The sequence below is a fragment of the Camelina sativa genome, chromosome 11 (assembly GCF_000633955.1).
Source record: "Camelina sativa cultivar DH55 chromosome 11, Cs, whole genome shotgun sequence".
NCBI lineage: Eukaryota > Viridiplantae > Streptophyta > Magnoliopsida > Brassicales > Brassicaceae > Camelina > Camelina sativa.
The window spans coordinates 46,355,662-46,373,692 of record NC_025695.1 but is presented as its reverse complement, the minus strand read 5'-3'; the positions used below and the strand labels follow the sequence as shown (position 1 = coordinate 46,373,692).

General features: G+C 35.9%; 3 protein-coding genes and 1 pseudogene across 3 annotated transcripts; 2 read left to right on the top strand and 2 right to left on the bottom strand.

Annotated features, from left to right (window-relative positions):
* On the top strand, positions 7-3,527 carry LOC104726735 (leucine-rich repeat receptor-like protein kinase TDR). The gene is made up of 2 exons (XM_010445666.2): positions 7-2,730; positions 2,920-3,527. The coding sequence occupies exons 1-2, from the start codon at positions 48-50 to the stop codon at positions 3,345-3,347; spliced, it is 3,111 nt and encodes a 1,036-aa protein (XP_010443968.1). The 5' UTR covers positions 7-47; the 3' UTR covers positions 3,348-3,527.
* Positions 4,618-5,499, bottom strand: LOC104729027 (zinc finger protein ZAT1-like). The gene has a single exon (XM_010447928.1). It carries the CDS (start codon positions 5,497-5,499, stop codon positions 4,618-4,620), a length of 882 nt encoding a protein of 293 aa, XP_010446230.1.
* Positions 7,142-14,512, top strand: LOC104726734 (annotated as a pseudogene).
* Positions 15,337-17,603, bottom strand: LOC104729025 (MADS-box protein AGL72-like). Its single transcript, XM_019232133.1, has 5 exons — positions 17,413-17,603; positions 15,986-16,132; positions 15,797-15,896; positions 15,515-15,556; positions 15,337-15,414 (listed from the first exon to the last, which is right to left on the bottom strand). The coding sequence occupies exons 1-5, from the start codon at positions 17,592-17,594 to the stop codon at positions 15,337-15,339; spliced, it is 549 nt and encodes a 182-aa protein (XP_019087678.1). The 5' UTR covers positions 17,595-17,603.

The window sequence follows — 18,031 nt, the reverse complement described above, 5'->3', positions numbered from 1 at the left end:
ACATTTAATTCATCACACTGTTTCACTTTTAGTTTCCTCCTAAAGCCATGATGGACAAGAAGAACACTTCTCCTTCTCTTGTTCATCTTTTCTTTCTCCTTCTTCCTTTCTTCGCCTTCAATTCCTTAGCTCTCAAGACCTCACCTCAGCTCTTATCTCTCCTTTCACTCAAAACATCTCTCTCTGGCCCTCCCTCTGCCTTTCAAGACTGGGAAACTCCTACCGATGGTCAAACCGACGCCGTTCTGTGTTCTTGGTCTGGTGTAGTTTGTGATAATGCAACGGCTCAAGTCGTTTCTCTTGACCTTTCTCACCGGAACCTCACGGGTCGTCTTCCTCCAAAGATTCGTTACTTGTCGAGCTTACTTTACTTGAATCTCAGTGGGAATTTCTTGGAAGGCTCGTTTCCAACTTCTATCTTTGATCTCACTAAGCTCACTACCCTCGACATCAGCCGTAACTCTTTCGACTCGAGTTTTCCTCCCGGAATCTCCAAGCTCAAGTTCTTAAAAGTCCTCAATGCCTTCAGCAACGACTTCGAAGGTCTACTGCCTAGTGATGTGTCTCGTCTTCGTTTCTTGGAAGAACTAAACTTTGGTGGGAGTTACTTCGAAGGAGAGATCCCTGCAGCTTACGGTGCTTTACAGAGATTAAAGTTCATTTATTTAGCCGGAAATGTTCTCGGAGGTGAACTCCCTCCGAGTTTGGGGCTCTTACGGGAGCTCCAACACATGGAGATCGGTTATAATCACTTCACCGGAAGCATACCCTCGGAGTTTTCCTTACTCACGAATCTTAGGTACTTTGACGCTTCCAACTGCAGCCTCTCTGGTCCTCTGCCTCAAGAACTCGGAAATCTCACAAAGCTCGAGAACTTGCTTCTGTTCTTAAACGGTTTCACCGGTGAGATTCCGGAGAGTTATAGCAACTTGAAAGCCCTCAAGTTTCTTGATGTTTCGAGTAATCAGCTTTCTGGTAGTATCCCATCAGGCTTCTCAAGCTTAAAGAACCTCACATTGCTAAGCTTAATCAGCAATAACCTCTCAGGTGAAGTCCCTGAAGGAATCGGTGAGCTCCCTGAGCTAACTACATTGTCTCTATGGAACAACAACTTCACCGGGGTTTTACCACGGAAGCTTGGATCAAACGGCAACCTTGAGATCATGGATGTCTCTAACAACTCATTCACCGGCACAATCCCTTCTTCTCTCTGCCATGGAAACAAGCTATACAAACTCATCCTCTTCTCCAACATGTTCCAAGGTGAATTACCAAAGAGCTTAGCTCGATGCAACTCTCTATTTCGGTTTCGGATTCAGAACAATCGATTAAACGGCACGATTCCCATCGGATTCGGCTCTCTCCCTAACCTCACATTCGTCGATTTGAGTAACAACAGATTCACCGATCAAATTCCGGCGGATTTCGCCACCGCTCCTGTACTTCAATACTTGAATCTCTCTGCCAATTCCTTCCACAGCAGATTACCTGAAAACATATGGAAAGCTCTGAATCTACAGATCTTCTCAGCTAGCTTCAGCGATTTGATCGACGAAATCCCAAACTACGTCGGTTGTAGAAGCTTCTACAGGATTGAGCTACAAGGAAACTCACTCAACGGAACGATTCCATGGGACATCGGACATTGCGAGAAGCTTCTCTGTTTGAATCTCAGCCAAAACCATCTCTCCGGTATCATTCCTTGGGAGATTTCAACTCTTCCGTCAATCGCCGACGTGGATCTTTCTCATAACCTCTTAACCGGAACCATCCCTTCCGATTTCGGAAGCTCCAAGACCATCACGACCTTCAACGTTTCGTATAATCAGCTCATCGGTCCGATTCCAAGCGGTTCGTTCGCTCATCTGAATCCATCCTTCTTCTCATCAAACGAAGGTCTCTGTGGAGCTATCGTCGGAAAACCTTGCAATTCTGATAGGTTTAACGGCGGAGATTCAGATCTAGACGGTCATCGTAACGATCAGCGACCGAAGAAAACCGCCGGAGCTATTGTTTGGATACTGGCGGCGGCGATTGGTGTTGGATTCTTCGTTCTCGTCGCAGCTACCCGATGTTTCCAGAAGAGCTACGGAAACAGAGTTGACGGTGGTGGAAGAAACGGCGGAGATATAGGACCGTGGAAGCTAACGGCGTTTCAGAGACTAAATTTCACGGCGGATGATGTGGTGGAGTGTCTCTCAAAGACCGATAGCATCCTCGGGATGGGATCAACGGGAACGGTGTACAAAGCAGAGATGCCTAACGGAGAAATAATCGCCGTGAAAAAACTCTGGGGGAAAAACAAAGAAAACGGCAAGATCCGGCGGCGGAAGAGCGGTGTATTGGCGGAGGTCGATGTTTTAGGGAACGTACGGCACCGGAACATCGTTCGTCTCCTTGGATGCTGCTCGAATCGAGATTGTACGATGCTTTTATACGAATACATGCCTAACGGAAGCTTAGATGATCTGCTTCACGGTGGTGATAAGACGATGAACGCGGCGGCGGAATGGACGGCGTTGTATCAGATCGCGATTGGTGTGGCTCAAGGGATCTGTTATCTCCACCATGATTGTGATCCGGTGATCGTACACCGTGACCTGAAACCTAGCAATATTCTACTCGACGGAGATATGGAGGCGCGTGTGGCTGATTTCGGCGTCGCGAAGCTGATTCAAACCGACGAATCCATGTCCGTTGTCGCCGGATCGTACGGTTACATTGCACCAGGTACCCTTCACTTTTCTGACTAATTCTTTACTTTTCCCTAAATTTTAAATTTGGACTTTTTTGTCCCATTGTTTTTTATTATTCGAATTTTGTCCGTTTGTTAAAAACATTCTTTTTGTTGGGATGACAACATCTGACAATATGACTAAAATTAAAATTTTGTTTGTTTGTTTTGGTTTGGTTTTGCAGAGTATGCTTACACACTACAAGTGGATAAAAAGAGCGATATCTACAGTTACGGTGTGATTTTATTAGAAATAATTACTGGAAAAAGATCGGTGGAACCCGAATTTGGTGAAGGTAACAGTATCGTGGATTGGGTTAGATCAAAGTTAAAGACGAAAGAAGATGTAGATGAAGTTCTAGACAAAAGCATGGGTAGGTCATGTAGTCTTATAAGAGAAGAGATGAAGCAAATGTTGAGAATCGCCTTGTTGTGTACGAGTCGGAATCCGACTGACCGACCACCGATGAGAGATGTCTTGTTGATTCTTCAAGAGGCAAAGCCGAAGAGGAAGACAGTAGGAGATAATGTGATCGTTCTTGGTGATGTTAGTGAGGTCAATTTCGAAGATGTTTGTAATGGTAATGTTAAATCCCAAAAAAATGGAGTGTGATTGTTTATATATATATATATATATATATATATATATATATATTTGTATTTGGAGTTTAATCTCAATGTAGTTGTAGATTTTTCTTCTTTTTTTTGAAGGGTGTTTACGTATATATATGAGTGTATTTTAGCGTTTGTTCTTTTTTTTTGGTTATATGAATGGAATGTTTAGAGCATGTGGATTCCTTGCATCGACAATATCTTTAGAGCAAACTAACATGCATTGACTTTGTAAGGAAAGTAGGAAACACATCAGGTATGGTAACAATGTTAAAACTTGGTGATCTTGGATGAGTAATTTTTTTTTTTTGGTTTTTTGTAAAAAACATAAATCATAATTGTTTATCCTTGCGTCTACAACTCTACATTAACGTTTAAATGTTAATATTTAATGCTTAATTATTATACTTCAGAAGGAAAACACAATTTTTTTTAGTTTTCCTAAATCAAATACCATTTCATAAATTATCATCATGTTATCATTTTTTTTAGTCAAATAAAAAAAAACTACAATTAATGTATTGTGTTTGTTTTTGGAATTATAATATGTTGACTATGTATTTTTTTGACTATGAATCAACATCACCATATATATAGTCTAATTTTTACTACGTGGATAATGCGGTATAATCGAGTCAAATTCTATATAAAAACACCGTAAAAATGAACAATTAATTATTTGACTAAACACACTTCCTCATATGTTGACTGAGAATCAATTTAGAAATATTTCCATTTGGGTTATTATTCTTCTTTTCATGTTGTTCGTAGTTACCTTACTTATTATATGTATTCAATAATTAACACTTTTTAATATATATATATCTTTGACTCTAGTTGGTCAAAGAAAATTTAATTTTTAATTTATTTTTAAGGTAGAAAAATATTTTACAAAGGATGTGTTTTTGTTTATGATTAAACACATAATTAATAGTATTTTATCTAGGAGAATTTGCTTGTCATGAGTTTAAATCCGAAGGTAACACAAAGATGCAGTTTGTACAAATTAAGTTTGCACATCATGGTCGTAAATCTGTTATACGAACCTAATTTTTAATGTTTTTTTTTGCATTTAAAGCTTTTTTATAACTATATCTCAAAATAAATTATTGTATTCTACGATTTTAAACAATTTTGAAAACAAAATAGACCAATAAATAAAAAATAGAGAGCATGTTTTATTTAGTTCAAAAAACAAAAAAAGAAACAAAAAAAGAACATGTTTTATTATTTGTTTTCCCAAAAGGACAAACGCCTCACAGATTCTATGATCACTTGGCAGAAGTAGAGAAGTTAATTGGTTGGAGGAACATATAATGAATCTTTTTGTGACCACCAAGTGCTTGACCAGATTTAAACACTCTATTACAGATTTGACACTCATAATGTCGTCGAACCGCTGGCGCATCTTGGTCGGAGATCTTCAATTTTTTGTTACCGTGACTCGTTCGATGACCTCCCAATGCCTGATACGAACGTAAAATTTTTCCGCATATATCACACATATATTTACTTTGCTTCTTACCTTTTCTTTCTTTTGTACCGTAATATGCATTTTCATCACCATAATTGTCATCATTTTCATCGCTGTCTGCTGTTAGGTATCCCACATTTGAACTAAGAAACTTAAGTGCATCTCCATCTTCATTATCTTCATCTTCAACAACGTACTCGTCATCACTATCTTCTTTATCTTCTTCAGAATCTATTTCAATATACTTTTCGATATCTTTTCCTTTTCTAGTTGATATCAAACTATCAGTCGACTTTGGATTCTGACAACTTTTTGACCACATGTCTTTCATTTGTAAAAGACATAAAGCTGGAGATTCTGTAGAATTTTCCTTATCTAAATCGAGGACGAGCTTTTTCTTGAGAGTAGTTGCTTGTTGTTCACCTTCTTTGTTGTTTAGATCTGGTGTCTGACCACCAACAAGTTCATTGGTGTGGACAGATCTCATCGAAATTGTTTCATGAGTTCTGAAGTTTGCTCCAAGGTTGATGCGCGATAGTAGTGATGAAGTGATCGAGCTAGTTGATGATTCAGGGGAAAGTTTTCGATGAGATTTCATGTGACCACCTAGAGCTTTCCCGTTTGAAAATGATTTCTTGCATACTTGACAGTTTTTTTTTTGGGTGAGAAGTGAATTCATCATTGCGATGAAAAACACAAAAAAAAAAAAAAAGACAGAAAAACTAGGGATGGAGGCAAAGATTTTGATTGTTTTTTTTTTTTATGCGAGAAGCTTTTTGTTTGTATTTGTTACTATGTGATTTTGTGAGTATGAGATACCCATATATATAGAGAGAGGCAAGAGTGAGGAACATGAGTAAGTACACATAACCTATTCAAAAGGAGTAAACCACTTAACATAAGTGTTTGGTGTAATAATGTTCCAACAATTAATTACAAGTATTTTTGTTTTGTTTTGGTCAACAATCATTAATTTACGAGCTAATCTTTATTTTCTTATTAAAATAATGAGTAATTATTTGTAAGAAAAAACCCTCCAAATGATATAATTTTGCAAGTGTACCCTCAATTTACATAAATACATATAAAAGCCTATAAAGTCGAATATAATGTGTAATATAATCCTTATGTGTATTTTATAAGATCTTGTACATTACATATATTACTGCTTTTGAATTCAAATAGTAGATTTAAGTTTCTCATGGCGAGGGATTCAACTTAACGTATTATCATAATTTTTTAAAAAAAAATTGAAAGCTGCGAGGAAAGATTATAGTGTATTAAATTAGACTTTGTAGACTTGATTTGCATTTTTTTGTAAGTTATTTGGTAATTTTCAATAAATGATATTTGAAGGTTCTATTTGCATTCAGTGCCGGCTCAACTGGGGGACAAACAGTGCGACCATCTCGGGTTCAAAGATTTAAAAAGCAATTTTATATATATATATATATATATAAAATTAAGATAAAAGGAGCACAAAAAAAATAATAATGTAAGATAAAGGAGTACAAAAAAAATGCAAGATAAAGAGCTACAAAAAAATATGTAAGATAAAAAAGACAAAAACAAAATTTGTAAAACAAAATAATATATTAAAATATGTTTTAAGGATTTATTTTGATGAGTCAATAACTTAAAAATATATTTTATCTTCCACAATTATTTCAACTGACTCTAACAATAGAACGAAAATAAATTTTTTAAAATCTTGTTAAGTGTTTATATATTATCAAAATGAAATTCATATTTTTCAACATATAACAGAGGTTAAAAAAAAAATTTGGTTTTTTTTTAAAAAAACTTTTTTTGCCCAAGGGCCCAAAAAAACCTTGAGCCGGCACTGTTTGCATTAACCCTACAAATTACGGTTATTCCACATAAAATATAAAAGTTCTAGTGGTACCAAAAAAGGAAACCAAGAATTTTCCTGTAATTATTAACAAAAACTTACTGATGATGTTATTTAGAGACAGTTTTCTGATACATACAACTAATACAAAATTTATCATCAATTATTCAACAACGTGATAAATTATACTTTAATTGTAGCATTAAAATCATGTACAATTTGCATATACATACTAGTGTACAATTTATTCAACAACTTTATATTATTGCCTATTTTAACTATTTAATGTTGTGATCATCTCTAATTCTCTATGTATTCTATGTCAAGTTGTAATCTTAGTTTAGCATAAAGAAAAGGGGACTATTGGGCTGGGAAAGAATGTGGATAAAAGGCCCATATATATTCGTCGTAGGATCTCTAGAAGAACCGTACGGTCAAAACGGCCGAAGTTAGCATACACGCGACGTACAATAGGGTTCTCTCTTTCCCGCTCTAAGCAGTCCCACCCCATCAATGGAACTTGTTCTTTTCTAATTTATGTATCCAGCCGAGTGAGAGAGAGAGAAAGGAAAAAAAAAAACCCTAGATAACGCGATTAAGCCATGGCGAAATCTGGGTCTCGAACTCGATCCATTGATTCCTTCATCCAACAGCGTTCTGGGTCTGGTACAATTCTTAGGATCAAAGTTGAGAATTTCATGTGCCATGATAATCTCCAGATTGAGTTTGGCGAGTGGGTCAATTTCATCACCGGCCAAAACGGAAGTAAGTTTTTTTTTTTGGATATTTATCTCTCAAATTGATTCAATTTAATCACGAATACCTTAATTAAGAACTGGGTTTCGCCGGATTTTGATATCTTATTTCTTAAATTTGATTCACTGTGACAACAGTTCAAGTTTGATTTGTTTATTTAGAATTGGTTTATTCATGACTTAGAGAATCTTAGTTTCCATTGAAAGTTGTAGATTTTTTTTCAGCTTCAATGGAATATGAAACGACAATTAGAGTCTGTTTTTGGTGTTGGATACTCTGTGTTAGCGTTTAATCACTCTCTGATCGATCTTTTGTGAATTGTTTGATAAATAGCAATATTTCTTGTTTTTGGTTTTTAAAATTTTTTCAGGTGGTAAGAGTGCGATATTGCCTGCTCTATGTGTTGCATTTGGGTGTCGAGCGAAAGGGACACAGCGTGCTGCCACTTTGAAGGACTTCATAAAAACTGGATGCAGGTTTGTACACCCTATGCTGTGTGATGACACTAATTCGTCTTTCTCAGGTTTTTTTAGATTGTTTCCTTCCTGTCATGACTAGGAAATGACTAACTGAAACTTTTAATCTCGTTGGGATTTCTTTTGTAATTATGCTGTTGTCCATGTAGAAATGAAAAACCAAGGAGAGGATGCTTTTAAGCCTGAAACTTATGGTGGTGTTATAATTATAGAACGCAGGATAACCGAGGCTACCACTTCGACCGTTCTCAAAGATTATCTTGGTTAGTTCTCTGTATTCTACTCTCTTTATATAAGTTTTATGGTTTTGACTTACAATTTGTCTCATAGCCCCCTACTGCTTGCTGTGCCAATTATTGATTTAAAAAGGTTTTCCTGTTTTGGCAACCTGTATTCTGCAGGAAGGAAAGTAAGTAACCGAAGGGATGAGCTACGAGAACTTGTTGAACATTTTAATGTGAGTTTTAGTCATATATTCAATTTTAAAGAAAGTGTTTTAAGTGATATCTGAAATAACTGGCGTATTCGTTGCTGTGTTCTTCTTATGTTGAAATAATTGGTAGATTGATGTTGAAAACCCGTGCGTGGTAATGAGTCAAGACAAGAGCAGGGAGTTCTTGCATTCTGGGAATGACAAAGATAATTTCAAGGTTTGTCATGTGAATTGGTATATATTAAAGTCAACCGTGTGGTGTTATTTTGGCTGAACAAACTTCTCTCTTTAGTTCTTTTTTAAGGCAACCCTTCTTCAGCAAGTCAATGATCTTCTCCAAAGTATCTACGAACACTTGAATACTGCAACTGCCATAGTTGATGAATTGGAGAACACAATTAAACCTATAGAAAAGGAGATCAGTGAGTTGCGTGGAAAGATAAAGAATATGGAACAAGTTGAAGAAATAGCTCAAAAGTTGCAGCAGTTGAAGAAGAAACTGGCTTGGTCATGGGTATATGATGTGGATAGGCAGCTCCAGGAGCAGATCGAGAAGATTGTAAAGCTTAAAGAACGTATACCGACTTGCCAAGCTAAAATAGATTGGGAACTGGTAAGCAATATATACTTTCCATCGTCTGAAATTTGGATGGCTATAAATTATTATTTTAGAGGGAAAATTGCTTATCATGTTTTTAACTCCGAATGTTTGGTCATAATGGACCATTTTTGTAGGGTAAAGTGGAATCCTTAAGGGATCGCTTGACAAAGAAGAAAGCTCAAGTTGCATGTCTGATGGATGAATCAACTGCAATGAAGAGGGAGATAGAGAGTTTTCACCAATCAGCCAAGACGGTTTGTAAACTTTGTTTTAAGAGGGACCTAGTATATATTTTTTTGTTCAACGTTCGTAAAAAAAAAGAGGCAAATGAAAAATACTGAATTCATCAAATGCGTTTCTGCATCATTATTCTTAGCTTAGATTTCGGTAAAAGTATTGTCCACATATTGTATGCGAGTTTTTGACATATCTTTTTTGTTTTTATTTTAGGCAGTACGGGAAAAGATAACTCTACAAGAAGAATTCCAACATAAATGCAATTATGTTCAAAAGATTAAGGATCGTGTTAGGAGGCTTGAACGACAGGTTGGAGATATCAATGAACAGACAATGAGAAGCACACAGGTCCTAAATTCTGGTCACTTATATTATCTATAAAAAAAACTATGTCAGTTTTCTATTGTACTCGGTGTCTTGGCATAACGGGCAAGATATTGTGATGGTACATATATTTATGTACAGATATATCTGTGCATATTTCTCACAGGTTGATAGTGATGCAGGCTGAGCAATCTGAAATCGAGGAGAAACTAAAATATTTGGAGCAGGAGGTTGAGAAAGTTGAAACATTGCTTTCCAGGTTATGATCTTCAATTTTCTGTTTCCTTTTTTGTCTGCTTAGCCTTCGTGTCTGTAGTCTTCTCTCTCGTCTTCAAACATTTTTTAAATATTTGATACTTTAGATTGAAAGATGAAGAGAACTGCTTTTTGGAAAAAGCGTTAGATGGGAGGAAAGAGGTGGAACTCATCGAGGATATGGTACAACTTTACTTTTCTTAGAATTTTATCAGTTTCGTATGCAGGTTGTCTAGAATTATAATTAACACCTTGTTCATTTCTTTGGCCTTTTTGATTTCTAGATTAAAAACCATCAAAAGAGGCAAAGAAATGTTATCTCTAACATTAATGATATGAAGAAACATCAAACAGACAAGGTGCATCCTAAATTTCATCACAATATTTATTGTTTCGATTGGATATAATTAAGCCTTTTTAGTAATATCTAATAGGCATCCAAATACATGCATGCTCACTAGGTTACTGCATTTGGAGGGGACAGAGTCCTTAATCTTCTGCAAGCTATTGAGAGACACCATCGTAGATTCAGAAAACCACCAATTGGTCCTATTGGCTCTCATGTGGTGAGTTTCTGCTTGTTTCATTTGGAAATTTGTGCTTCAAACAAATTAATTCACATGTTGCCTCATATTGAATGATTGGTTCAAGAAGAAACTGACATGTTCAACTGTTTTGTAATAATATTTTAATGTGAATATTTTGTGGGTTATAAAATCTCTTCTGATGGTGGATCATGTTCTGCAGACTTTGGTCGATGGCAATAAATGGGCATCTACAGTTGAACAATCTCTTGGGAACCTATTAAATGCCTTCATTGTGACTGATCATAAAGATTCCCTCACTCTAAGAGGCTGTGCTAATGAAGCCAATTATAGAAACCTTAGGATTATCATCTATGACTTTTCGAGACCAAGGTTCCAAGTCTAATTAAGCATTTATATATTTTTGTTTAACCTTCTACACTGATGAGGGGGCAACATTGTGACTCAAATATTTGCTATCTTTATATTTATGCAAGCTAAATATACCAAGGCACATGATTCCTCAGACCGAACACCCAACTATTCTCTCTGTCATACACTCTGATAACCCAACCGTCATTAATGTTTTGGTGGATGTGGTTCGTACTTTCAAACTTTCCCTCCACTTACTAAATTTCTTTATTCTTACAGCCTGATATGACGGTATTCACATCTTAGTACTATTTCCTGGATATTTCAGAGTGGTGTTGAGAGGCAAGTGCTTGCAGAGAATTATGAAGTGGGAAAGGCAGTTGCCTTTGGGAAAAGGCTCTCAAATCTGAAGGATGCATACACTTTAGACGGATACCGAATGTAAGTAAATTGTTAGATGCTATATCTTCACTTGCAAGCAAAAAACAATTTTTTTGCTTGGCCGGAGATCATCCTTTCCTCTTGAATTAGATTTTTGAGCTCTGACATACACCCCTCTTTCTGTGTCCTGGCTCTGGATTTCTCCAACATCCGTTTTCCATTATAAGAAAAACTTGAGAAGTGATCCAATGGAAGCTTTTTGTTTGACATTTTTTCATTTTCAAAACCCCTTAAATTCTTGAAGGGACCAGAACGTGAGATATCTGACAGCCTTGCATCTACCATTTCTCAGTCGTGTAAAATAAGTTAGCACTTTCTAGCGAAAAGGGATTGACTTGAGACCATCTAGGGGACTAGCTACTCTTGCACAGAGTCTGCTGATTCTCACGATGACTAGCTACTCTTGCCTCAGGTTTTTTCGTGGGCCAGTCCAGACTACTCTTCCTCCTCCTCAATCTCGTAGACCTTCGCGACTCTGTGCTTCTTTTGAGGAACAAATCAAGGATCTTGAAATAGAGGCCTCACTAGAACAAAACGAGATTAATCAATGCATGAGACGTAAGAGGGAGGCAGAGGAGAATCTCGTGGAGCTTGAGCTGAAAATGCGCACACTGAAGGTAATGTCTCATTGATTAATCCAGTAGACATGTCAAAACTAGAGTTTCCAGTCTTTATATATCTTAAGTGAAATAATTAACTCGATTTTAATAAGCTTTAGTTCGCCCGTAATCATAGTCGCTTTCCATATGGTTTTTGTTTTGTTTTGTTTATACAGAAGCACCGCAGCCAAGCAGAGAACGTGTTGACGACAAAGGAACTCGAGATGCAAGATTTGAAGAATACAGTCGCTGCTGAGACCGAAGCATCAGCTTCTTCAAGTGTTAACGAGCTTCAACTTGAAATCATGGTTAGTTTGTTGGTGAAACTATTTAATTGTCATTGTTTTTGCCTTGGCATCATTCCTGAATTTTTTTGCACTTCTTTTAATCTATCAGAAAGGTCGAGAAGAGATAGAGGAGAAAGAAGCTTTGCTTGAGAAGCTTCAAAACTGTTTGGAAGAAGCTGAGTTAAAGGCTATTGAACTTACAGCTTCATTTGAGAACTTACGTGGTATGTCTGTGATAACCACTGTTTCTGAAACACCTGGATATTTTTCTTGGTTTGTGATCGTACATGAATACATCATCTTGATTGAGTGGCCGACTCTATTCTTACATTTTGTCGAAATGTGTGTAGAATCAGCCAAGGGTGAAATTGATGCCTTTGAGGAAGCAGAGAATGAGCTAAAGAAGATTGAGAAAGACCTTCAGTCTGCTGAAGTGGTACCCCTTCTTGCCTCTACGTAAAGATTTTGATTTTTTACTTTTGCATGCATAATTTAAGCGTGGTTCTGTTTCAGGAGAAAATTCATTACGAGAACATAATGAAAAACAAGGTCCTACCTGATATTAAGGAGGCTGAGGCTAATTACGAGGAGCTTAAAAATAAACGGAGGGTACAGATAAAAAGCAATTATATAGGAATTTTTCAAAATGACAAAAGCAACTTCATTTCTGTTAATCTCTTTTAAATCCTCCTGGGTTGAAACCCGGGATGGCATTTTGTCTGGTCTCTTGAACTTAGCTACCAGACTAATGTGTATTGGCTGTAGATATATATATGTTTTTAATCTTCTTGTAATTTATTGCTCAGGTTTCATTTCTTTAAAATTTCAGGAAAGTGACCAGAAGGCATCTGAAATTTGTCCTGAGAGTGAGATCGAAGCTTTGGGTCCCTGGGATGGGAGTACTCCTGAGCAGCTCCGTGCTCAGATTAATAGAATGAATCAGAGACTTCATCGTGAGAATCAGCAGTGCGTATTTTAGTATTGCCTTTTCAGCTCTTCTTTCACTCAGGATCGACCAGTGACAGTAATTTACATCCTTCAATTTTTTGGGTGCAGGTTTTCTGAATCAATTGATGACCTCAGGATGATGTATGAGAGCCTAGAGCGAAAGATTGCAAAGAAGCGTAAATCCTATCAAGACGATCGAGAAAAACTCATGGTTGAGTTTGCAGATATGTATTATGTTAAAGGTGTATGTGTTGTTATAGCTGCATTATTTAATGTATTCGTTACTGTTTGATCAGGCCTGCAAAAATGCTCTAGATTCGCGGTGGGGCAAGTTTCAAAGAAATGCATCTCTTCTTCGGCGCCAGTTAACATGGCAGTAAGAGTTGCTTTCCCATTGCCAACTACATAAATAAATCTGTAGTTGGTTGTCTCATGAGATTAGTTATGATTTCCATATGGAGCTTTCTTTGATGTTATTGTTGAAAGCAGATTCAACGCTCACTTGGGAAAGAAAGGTATCAGTGGACAAATCAAAGTCAGTTATGAGGATAAAACTTTATCCATAGAGGTAATGGACACTACCATGCTATGGTTTTTGCAATTTAAGTGCCCATATCAGTATGTGATGGCTTTTTTTCTCGACAGGTTAAGATGCCTCAAGACGCAACAAGCAATGATGTTCGAGATACCAAAGGTCTTTCAGGTACTGCATCCTTCCTCGCTCTAAAATTTCCAACATATAACTCATTGCCATCTAAGAAACTTCCTATGTCAGCCATTGGTAAAGTCTAACGCTCTTCTCATTATCTTAGGCGGAGAACGTTCTTTCTCGACTTTATGTTTTGCACTAGCGCTTCACGAGATGACGGAAGCCCCATTTCGAGCAATGGATGAGTTTTTTTATGGTATTATGTTCTTCTAAGAATCCGCTCTTTAGAAGCATAACATTGGGATGAGACAACATTTTTTACTTTCCGATTTTTAAAAAAATATAGGATACAGTCAGCCGAAAAATCAGCTTGGACGCACTGGTGGATTTTGCAATTGGACAAGGATCGCAATGGATGTTCATCACCCCTCATGATATCAGGTAGCAGATCAATTTCAATACTATGGAACTCTCTGTTTGTGAAGTGAATACTTGGATGAAACACTTTCTTTCTCTCTCTGTTACAGCATGGTGAAGGCGCACGAGAGGATAAAGAAGCAGCAAATGGCTGCTCCACGTTCTTGAAAACAAAATAACCACTCCTTGTATAGCTCCATAAAGGTATACACAGTATGCTTGCATCACTCACTTAAGCATATGATATTTTGTGTGCATTTTTTTGCCAGTTCTCACTTGTGTGTTTCTTTCTCTGCCTCGTCAGGGAATCCTGGGCTTTGAATCAATACTACAACACTTATTTCTTCACTTCACATTTGTTTTCTCGACGATAACGAGCTGACGGGAAGTTTGAGAAGAGCTGTATTGATTGTTTTTGCAGGTGCCGAGTGAGACCCTTTATTTTTTCGTTTTTATGACAATTATTTATTGTCAAACTTTTGTAATATAATCTAATTTTTATCGGGTTATATTTATCATCATTTTTCTGATCGACAAAGTGAGACATAATTTTTTGATCAATTGAATAAGCATAAGCATAGAGAGCGTTGGTACTGCTGAGAAAAATATTTTCCTAGTGAAAATACATAAGTTAATAAAGAGTAACGTGAATGTTTGACGAGTTTTGCCATTTGGGTTCAGTTTTTATCTAGAAACATCAAATATCTAAAAAGTAAAAACACTTTATTTAACAATATAAAACCATGTTGTTTACATCACAAACTAGAAAAATAATAATGATCAGCTCTACATTTAGTAGAGAATTCTTAAACAGTAATTTATTCTTGGTTTATTCTACATATATATATTTATATATATACTTGGATAGTATGAAGAGTCGGATGGTTAAAAAACGAAGACATCATAACATTCGGCTTTGCGGCAATCCGATGAACAAATCAGTTTCGACATCCGATGTGTTCATGTTTACACAAACACAAGAAGCTGCTGCACTATTCTCACTCACTAGGCTCCTTGACTGCATCCACAAGGGTTTTTCTTCAAACTGAAATCATAAAACATGTTATCTTCCTATATTAATTCATGGAAGATAAAAGTAACTCATCAGAGATAAAACAAAAAGGGACGAATATGCCAATTGATGGTTTTTGTTAGTGAAACTAATTAACATTCACTATACATATAATATATATATCGATAATTGTAGCAATTAGATATAGAAGCAAATGATCAAGCTATATATGCAGCCTTATGATTTGTAATGTGTGGTAAGTTTTTTTTTGTCAACACATGTAAAGTCCATGTTTAAAAGTGTGTATGCATTAATGAATAATATGTATTTGTCCTAATTCAATTGTATTACAACGTAGTTGTGTACCATTTCGTGCAGGTGCAGCCTAGGTCTCTCGTTCAAGAGCTCTCTCTCTCCTTCAATCTAATGAAGAAAAAGTCGCAAGGAGAATTAAAAATATATCCAGACAAAAAGCAATTAAACTAGCTAGTTAGTATCATATTAAGTATACCTCTTCTTTTAGTTTCTCTACCTCATCTTCATTTATCTTGGCCTGCCAAAATCGTAAATCTGGAATGAATTACAGGCACACAAAGAAACATTGCGATGCGCTAGTTCCATATATAGCTGATCACTTAGATTGAAAGCGTGAAAGTCTCACATAACATATAAAATAAGACATATATTATTGTTAAACACATTATGACGGCACACTTGTAATTGTTATATATTTATTATTGACTTCATTTAATTATCTATTACATGTATTTGTTGATTCTCAATGGAATTTTACCTTTCTTGTCCTGACAACAGTAAGGCTTTTCTCAAGCTGGATAGTTATCTCTTTGAGCTCATCCACCGAACACGAATCCAAATCTTGCCCCATCAGCTTCCTAAGATATTATCTCGTTCAAGAGTGTATATGTAACCATTGCATATAAAGAAAACGTATGCAGTAGATAGAAAAAGATTAGATAATAACCGGCATTGAAGTTGAAGAAGGTCAATCCTTTTCACCATTACTGTGATTTCGTTCTTGAGATCCTGCACATATTGCTCTCTTTGGAATCTCTCTGCCGAAAAATACTCCCTTCTGTATATCTCACATCGTTCCATCATCTTCTGCATGCTAAAATATTAGTTTAAAATGTGTTAACATGATCAACAAGAATATTCACGGATATGCAAATTTATGTATTTTAGGATAATTATATTCAAATGTAAGTTTAGTTAAAAATTTAAAACACGTTCACGCTTAACCTATGTCAGGAATCATGTTCATTGTCTTAAGTTATCAATATGGTTTCGGCAAGGGGAAGAGATTGCTAAACATATGTCAAAGTGTATATCTTTTAATTTCTGTGACTTGGTTTCTTAATTATATATAGCAACCACCAACCAATGACACTTACATACATGTACGACCTACAGGCTAGGGCGGTGTGCGGCACAAACTCAAAAGAAGAAGCGTTACATTAATGTATGTAATAACCACCCGAAATTTTATTTTGGATATGGTCAAATCCATTAATTAGTAACCTCTCAAGTTTATTAAAGAAACGAACAATTTCACTACAAAACTTTGGGTTGGTCATCTGAACTCACGCAAATGTAGTTATTCGATTGATAGCAAAGAGTAAGAAGATCATCAGTAACCAAGAGACTCTAATACATGCATAGTTTCACAAAATGTTAAGGTTTGATTATGATTTGGTTTCACACTTGGTCACTGTGGCATCACATGACAATATGAGATTTTGGACTAATTTGGATTTATTAGTAGATTAAACTTACTTACCTATTAAAGATCAACACATATACTGTATTACTGTATAAGAATCGTGTAAACTATATCTAGGAATATTGTTTGAGACCCTGTGAAAAAAAGCATCACGATCTGGTCTCATACATATATCATGTGGCTTCCTATTCTTAAAACGGTTCAATTGTACTCTTAAAAGTATGGCATGCACACTGAGATTTTTAATTATTATAAACGTGTCAAGTGGTTTCAGCATGAGTTCCAAGGCATACTAGGTTCAAAGTTCAAAAACGCTTTTTCTGGAAAACCCTAAATCATTTGCTCGTGCTTGAAGAAGAACTCAATTAAGGTAACATAAATATTTGTAAAATTAATTTTGATTATGTTTTAATCCATTAAATAACACTTCGTGGTACTAGAGAAAAACTCTACATAACCAAAAACAAAAACAAAACCTTGAAAAAGGCATATTTTGGGAAAAAATAAATTCAACCGTTGAAACTATATATATCTCTAGTACGATATTACTACTGATTAGAAAATACTAAAACTTTTTTTTTTGGACAAACAGAAGATATACTAAAAACATTACTAAAGTACTAATTAATTGGATTAAAATTCTCAAAAATTATAGATAAATTGCTTACTTGGAGCTAGCGAAATCATATAATTTTCCCTTTTGAGAAAAGACAATGGCGGCGACTTGAGCATCGCATAGAACTGAAAGCTCGTGAGCTTTCTTCAAAAGACCTTTCCTACGCTTGGAGAACGTGACTTGTCTGCTCATGATGTTCTCGATTCTTTTGATCTCGATCTTCTTTCTCACCATCCTCCTAGCAAGATTAGCAAATCCGTATATGGAACCCTAAAACCAATCAGTTTTTAAGAAAGTGTGTAAAATAAATCAGTTTTCTTTAAGAAAGAAACTCACTTGGATCCAAATCCAAACCACAGAAATGGTTTCTTGATAATAGGAGGGAGATCCAAAGACTATATCAGTGCTCTAAGCCTCTAACACAAAAGATGAAAAATCAAGAAACCCCAAGAAAAAACCTTTTTTCGAATTAAATCTTTCAAGATTCGATTCAAAGGCCTACAAAAGAAAATAACAAAACAAGCCGACCAAGAAGATCTGTAATATTAAGAAGAAGGAATGCCTTTAACAAGAAAAAGGAGATGCAAATGATCACAGAACAATAATTTTCGTAAACTAGATCATATCCCTCGAAAGTCTTGTGTCTCCTTTAATTTTTTTTTTTTTTTTTT

Bases quoted from the DNA above. Each gene is read 5' to 3' on its own strand.
- LOC104726735 (XM_010445666.2), top strand. From the start codon at position 48: ATGATGGACAAGAAGAACACTTCTCCTTCTCTTGTTCATCTTTTCTTT. The intron at 2,731-2,919 runs GTACCCTTCACT...TTGGTTTTGCAG, and splicing joins GTACGGTTACATTGCACCAG to AGTATGCTTACACACTACAA.
- LOC104729025 (XM_019232133.1), bottom strand. From the start codon at position 17,594: ATGGTGAGAAAGAAGATCGAGATCAAAAGAATCGAGAACATCATGAGC. The intron at 16,133-17,412 runs GTAAGCAATTTA...CTAATATTTTAG, and splicing joins TATGATTTCGCTAGCTCCAA to CATGCAGAAGATGATGGAAC. The intron at 15,897-15,985 runs GTTATTATCTAA...ATAATATCTTAG, and splicing joins CTTCTTCAACTTCAATGCCG to GAAGCTGATGGGGCAAGATT.
- LOC104729027 (XM_010447928.1), bottom strand. From the start codon at position 5,499: ATGAATTCACTTCTCACCCAAAAAAAAAACTGTCAAGTATGCAAGAAA.